General features: G+C 34.7%; 1 protein-coding gene across 1 annotated transcript in view; it reads left to right on the top strand.

Moving 5' to 3' along the window:
* LOC146617388 (uncharacterized) overlaps nt 1-6023 on the top strand; it is a 7256-nt gene extending 1233 nt beyond the window's left edge. The window contains exons 3-11 of the mRNA XM_085373045.1: nt 154-307; nt 507-579; nt 826-1168; nt 1652-1747; nt 2274-2584; nt 3712-3893; nt 4293-4462; nt 5066-5280; nt 5791-6023. Coding sequence (XP_085229171.1) covers nt 154-307; nt 507-579; nt 826-1168; nt 1652-1747; nt 2274-2584; nt 3712-3893; nt 4293-4462; nt 5066-5280; nt 5791-6023 — 1777 coding nt within the window. The remainder of the gene's footprint in view (nt 1-153; nt 308-506; nt 580-825; nt 1169-1651; nt 1748-2273; nt 2585-3711; nt 3894-4292; nt 4463-5065; nt 5281-5790) is intronic.
* Nucleotides 6024-7098: the final 1075 nt, after the last annotated feature.

Raw genomic sequence — 7098 nt, 5'->3', positions numbered from 1 at the left:
ATTTCCAAAAAGGATCTGGGAGCACCGATCAGATGACTGGATTGATATCTTTTAGAGTTAACAAAAATTAAGCCTTTTAATGTATTGTATTGTATTGTAGTCTGTTAGCCTTAACAAAAATTTCATATACACTATGTTTTCTTCCTCCCCTAGGCTACAGATTTTGCTGGCATGCCACACCAAACTAGTTGAGCCATCACTCACTTCCAAACAGACTTTGAATGGAGACCTTGTGAAAAAACTGTTTCATCAGAAGTCAATTTATGTCAGACCTGACAAGGTCATCTTATGTGAGGACAATGAATCAGTAAGTAATCCTGATCATTTCAGCAAATGTATGTATTTTCATAAAATGAGAGTGAAAAAGGCAAAGATGGATTTTAAACTCCCTTAAACATTGTCACTTGTATTATGTTTTAATACATAATACATAAACATATTACTAATATTTATTATGACATTTTGTTGTCAGTATAATGAAATGTATTATCTGTTTTAATTTACAGACATATTCTGATGGAGAGAGTAGCCATACAAGCAGGCAGGATTTCACAGAAACGTTGAATTCTGACAAATGCGGTAAATATTCCTATCTAAAAGTCTCTCCAAATAAACTGTAAATTAAGTTGGTTCAGTGTCTGTTACTTAGTCATCTTAGGCATTGTGTCTTTAGCTAAGTGTCAAGTCTTTGTTAAAATCATATTTAAATTTAGTTTAATATTTTGAGCAGGAAGAAATGTACCCCTAAATACATGAAAAGCAAAAGCTATAAATGTGATTAGATGTTATTCAAAAGTTAAACTCCTGTTCTTTGTGTTCTCACAGTTGAAATTTCTAAAGAAGTTCCCTCAGCCATTCCCATTGTTAACGCACAGTCCATGTCTGTTGATGATGAGGTCATCTGGTGCGTTGCTACCCAAGATGTTTGTACTGTTGAATCTTCCATCTCTGCTGACACCCTCACAATGTCCACCAATCCTGCTGTCGTTGCTACTGATGAGGATGAGCCTTACTCCAGTGGAACATCTGCCTTTGTCAGTTACAACACACCTGGCTTATCAGTGGGTTCTTCTGCCAGTGTTACTGGTGACACACGTGTCTTCTCTAGTAACACCTCCAGTGTGTCCAATGGACCTACCCAGCCAAGTTTATCCAGCACATCCTACAGGTATGTGTTTTGTACATGTTTGTATCTTTTAATCTTTTGAGCTATATTGTGCAAAAGTCATGACCCACCCCTGCTTTCTTTGTATTTTGCTGGAAAAATAGGAAAGAAGCGCAGTGATTTACTGAAGTCTACAAAATTCTGTCTACAAACAGACATGGAAGCGCAGTATATTAGAGTAGAACAAAACTTGTAGAATTTTAATGAGCTTAAAATTCAAAATGTGATATGAGCTACTTTAGTCTTCAACATAGCTTGAACTCTCTTAACCAAGCTTTCTTGATGGTGATGTCTTCTTTTTATTGAATTTCTTTAAGCATGGTTCAGGAATAGTTTTCCAGGCTTTTTGTTCTGTTCTCTGTCAAGATGATCCCACACAACTTTAATAATGCTGAGGCCAATCTATGTATTGTGATAATGTAATTCTGTCAACATCATTTATATGTAATTTAACTAAATAATTTACAAAACATTCTGGCTTTGCAGTACATATCTTGGCCTGTTTGAGGAAGAATACCTGTCAGATGACCCCGACCTCCAAGAAGCCATTTCAAGGTCTTTAGACTCAAGTGCAAGTGAAAGGTCAGTACAACACAAACTTTTACATGTTGAAAGGTCAACATATTAACCATTATTTTATGTTTGTTGCGGAAAAGGAGTCATCTACTGTCTAGTTTTGGATCAGTTTGAATAAGCAAACTACGAACTGCAACCTGTGATTTCTGTTGTCATTTGAAGATTACCAAGGCTATCAGATTACTTATATTTTACTTGATATATGTTTTGGTTTAGTTTTACTTTTTTGAATGGAGGTTGGTTGTCAGTGTTGGATCTTCTTGTTTTTCTTGTTCTGCTTGTATTTATATAGTGTATTTATACTATTTATAAATACTAGTGTATTTATGACAAGATAAAAATGTAAACTTAGTTTAACTTAAACTTAATCTTTTTTCCATTATCACAAACATTCTTGATTTGTATCTCTTTTTTGTTAAATATCAATTACAGTCTTAAGAATGGTACATCATTATTCTGTTGGTGGGTTATTGCCATTGAGACTAGTATATTTCTTTACTGTTTTTTTTTTTTGTGTGTGTGTATGTTTCAGTGACGTCCAGAGCTTAGAGAGAATCTTGGAGCAGATTGTTACTAGAGTAAATAATGACAGCACTGTACGCTTCAACATCATAAGGCGAAATGTGTGGGATGGAGCATCCAGAGCCATGGGCAGATCCAATTTTTCACCAGAGAAAAAAATAGATGTGAAGTTTACTGATGACTATGGAATATCTGAGGGTGCTGTTGACAATGGAGGACCTACTCGGGAGTTCTTCCGACTTTGCCTCTGTGAAGTCAAGGACAAACTTGGCATCTTTGAAGGTCCACCCAATGCTAAAGTTCTTACGTGCAATTCTAAAGGTACTTATGATTTTATTAATTGTTGCCATTTGATTTATTTTACATCAATACATTATACATCAATTGGTTTGTGATTACATGTACGAGTTTAGTATCTCATACAGTTAACTAAACACATTTTTTTGGCAATGACAGAATTTTTGTACCACCACAGAGGATTTTAAAAAATTAAACCTAGATTGACTGAAGGGAAGATTGTCTGCTTTAGTTGAAAGGTTTGAAACAGTACTACATATTTAGAAATTCTGGTCATTTTTATACATGCTCTCTCATTTCTCAAAAGTAATTATTCAAATGACTGATATGGTGTAATTCAACAATCAAGAGATGCACTTATGAATGGAAACACAGATGTTTTACAACAAGGTGCAATAGTAAATAACTGGAAGGACTTTGCCAGAAAACATCTAAAAGAACTATGCTATACTACTATGAAGATATGGACAGATGACACCAAGATTAACCAAAATGATGGAAGGAGAAAAGCATAGTAAAGAAAAGAATAGCTTAAGTCACACATGGTGGAAGCAGTGTTATGACACGGGCATGAGTAGCTGCCATAGAACCAAGCCACTACTGTTGTCAATGATAGCACTGGTGATTTGTGAAGTGTAAAGGGCAATCTGTTCAGATTCAGCCAAATGCAAATGCTAAATTGATTGGACAGTGTAAATTGATAATAACCCAAAGCATAACAAGCCAGCTCAGTTACCTGATCTGACTGTAAGGCTGTAAAGAATTGTAAAGAATTTTAATCCTTGTATTAAAAATAATACATAAAATGGTGTTAGCTTTCAATCACTTGTCTAAAGCAACCATCTTTAAAGATGGTGGATAATGTATAAAATTGACTGTAATTCCTAATCAGCTGGTGCCATTTTTTAATAAAATACCTCGAAGGAATTGCACTTTAGTATCATCTTGATTGTTTGGTATTAAAATCCAAGGTGGTGGTGCACAGCAAAATTAAGATGATTTTGTTATTATCCAAACTATTATGGGTGCAACTGTATGGGCAATATTTTTTTCAGAAATAATATTTGGTAACTTGTACTATAAAAAATGCCACAGTAACAAAAATAATGATGCAAGCTTTTGAGATGATGTTTTATTTTATTTGTTAACAGCAATGAAAGATAATGGATACTACTATGCTGGCCAGATCATGGCAATGTCAATTGCCCACGGGGGACAGAGTCCATGTTTCTTGTCTGAACTCTTCTATGAGTGTCTTCAAAAGGGTCCAGACAATGTAAAAGTCAGCACTGATCATATTACTGATGAGGAAACAAGGTCACAAGTGCAGTCGGTGAGCATATTTTCCTTTGGTTCTTTCAATTTCATTGTAGGTCTTTTTTTGCTTGTCCAACATTTTTACTAACACTTCCCTAATTTTTCTTGCCCGAGTCCTGCACCTTTCTAGTAAAAGATCAAACATTTTAATGGCTACAAGAAGGAAGAACTAAAAATGTGTGTGGCAGGTTATGGTTCTGTTGGTTACTGCCCAAGAAACTCCAAGTTTCAGTTTTCAGAATTTAATGATTGCACTTGTTTTCCAGCTTAATAACTTATACCTCAGCCTCCTGATCGGTTATGGGGTTTCATAGGGTTAATGTACTAATTAAACACTGAAGCTATTAGTTTTGTATGTTCTACTAAATAGTAGAGTCAAATAATTCATTTTATAATTTCCTCATATTGTTTTTAGATCATACAGGCCGAGAATGATCTACAGCTGCAAGATGCAGTTGCACAGGCAGCCAGCTTGATCAGTCTTGCTGGTCACAATGTTTGCATAACACTTCAAAACAAACAAGAAACTGCTTTGGATCTGGCTCACTGGTATGTCCTTCAACGGACCCGTGCACCTTTTGAAAGGTATGTCTAAACACATACTGTAATGGTAAAAAATTAAGCCTGTCAAACTAAAGTCACTGTGTTGTGAAACGGGTATTAGCCTGTTTGGGTGGTACAGGTCTGTAGCGCTCCATGCTAGTACAGTTCATAACAAAACAGATATCTTTCATTCATGAAATTAAAATTCACATAAAACGTATCTGTGCCGATGTAGGCATGTGTTTAAATATGTAAATAAAAATAGATTCAAATTGAGTAGCATTTGGGTTGATTGTAGACTGACAGAAAAGGTATGCCAATGGAACAAGAGACCAGATGTATTTGAAAGCAATTTGTCACTTTTACTCCAATTCATGACAGGTCCCTGTGTATCATATTTCAGCTCAGTTGTTCCATGTATAGGCATTCTTTATCTGTATCTAAGACAGTCTGGCCCTGTAAGGGGAAAAATGTTCTTCACCTCTGATACAGCAGTCCACAGGAAAGTAAAATGTAATTAGTTCAGAAATGTCTCTTGATAAAACCTCAAAACCTCTTGTTATGATACAGGTTCCAAATCCAATCAAATACAAATATAATAATAGTAATATAAAATACAATTTGATTTTGTTTTATTTTGGCTAGGTTCAGAGATGGCTTGAGGTCTCTAGGTGTCCTAGATGCTCTACAGACATACCCTCTTCAGATGAAGTGCCTTTTCGTGAAAGCTGGAATGGCTCTCAGAGCAACTGATATGGAGAATCTATTCCAGATCATTCACTCCGAACGAGGGAGTAATGCATTTCAAGATGAGTGCCGGACCCTGGCTTTCTGGCAAGACTATCTTCAGGAGGCAGAATGTGAGTTTACTACTTGGCACATTGTTTGACCATAAATCAAAATTCTCACTTTTGTGCAGCAGCATCATGAAATTACAGACATAGATGCCATAACAAAAAAGGTAGATAGATAGTACTGATGCAAGTGCTGGGTTTACAAAGAACATTGTATCCAAATGTGATTTCAGTTTGACTTCAGTGTATTAACAGGATAAATAAATAACAGGATAAATAGGAGGATAACTAAATAAATAAATTATTACCAATCCTGTATACTGAGTACAAATAATAGGCTATTGCTGCATCCACGTACATTTAATATGTTGTGGTCTCCACTAACTTCTTTTTTTGACATTGTGGTTTCACTGTATAGCCTAAATAAGCTTCATGTGTGTCTTTCAAATTACAGCTTACTTTTAAAAATATATACATGTTTCACTTTTGATTTAATCTTTTGGTAATTTAATGTATCTGTACATCAGTAGTCTTAGTCAGAATATCATTATGATTTTGTATTTTTCTATCTTATAGTTGAAAATGATGTCTCTTTGGAAGATATTCTTGTTTTCTGCACTGGATGTGACAGCATACCAGCCCTGGGTTTTTCTCCAAAGCCAAGCCTTGAGTTCGTCACTAACTGCAGATTTCCAGTGGCCAATACTTGTGAAAATATCCTTCGTATACCAGTTCATGCAGTGTACACTACTTTCAAATCAGACATGGATTTTGCAATACGGAATTCACCAGGATTTGGAAGAGCATGATGTGTTTTCTTAAGGATTGGTGACATGATGAGGATTTGGGTTTTTTTCTATTTTGCATATGCATTTTTTATTTTCTTGTTTTTGTTAATGTTGTTAACCCCGCATCAGAGTACACCCTGGACAGCAGTAGGACTGTATAGCCTAAATAAGCTTCATGTGTGTCTTTCAAATTACAGCTTAAATACCAGTTCATGCAGTGCACACTACTTTCAAATCAGACATGGATTTGATAAGCCGAAGAGAATGGATAGAATAATTTTGTTTCAGTTTATACATGTGGGGCATTTTTTTGTTTTTTGATTGTAGTTAATTTGTTTTCCTGCTTATATGGCATGTTTTGTCTCTGGTATGACCCATAGTAACATTACATTATTTAGCACCCCTGCAGTGAGCAAAATAATATGCCACAATCTCATTGTTATATAGAATTAAGTTTTCTCAAATGCTTCCTGTGTTCAACTATTCCACATAATGTGAATTTTCAAATGAGATGAGTTAAGCTTTATTTCAGTGTCCCATTTGAACATTTATGCTTTACACAGAACTTTGTATTAATATCATTTAACTTTTAGCTTAACTCACAGGTTTAAAAAATGTTTTTGTTAGGTTTTGGTAAAGTTTTGAAAAGTATTACAGTAACCCTACATACTAAAAGGTAGAAAGACAGTATCTCCAACACTGGCAGCAAAGTTGTCTATAAATGTGACAGACATTGGTTAGGTCAAACCTGGTTATGTTACAGGTTGAAATATGAACATTATATCACACTATATGACATTACAATCTTATCAAATTATTATATGTTGTCAAAGTATTATAAACAATAATAATAATAATGATAATAAACATAACCTGGTTTGCAGGGAGTGTTTTAAGGATTTTGTTTGCATATTTTACTATACTACTTGATAACACAGGCTCATTGTAGATTGTTTGGGGTTTTTTTCCTCTTTCATTTTGTTTTTTTAAGACCAGCCCTATTACTGCAGAATATTATTTCCTTCCTATGGGTACTGGAAATACACAAATAAAGTGTTCTGTGTTTCTACTTTTTATGTAATTTGTGTCTTTAAAA

The sequence above is a fragment of the Diplotaxodon limnothrissa genome, linkage group LG15 (assembly GCF_057381915.1).
Source record: "Diplotaxodon limnothrissa isolate DT_005_m linkage group LG15, D_limnothrissa_male_GT1.1, whole genome shotgun sequence".
Lineage (NCBI taxonomy): Eukaryota > Metazoa > Chordata > Actinopteri > Cichliformes > Cichlidae > Diplotaxodon > Diplotaxodon limnothrissa.
Note: the sequence above shows the minus strand (reverse complement) of the source record. Positions and strands in the feature narration are given on the sequence as shown.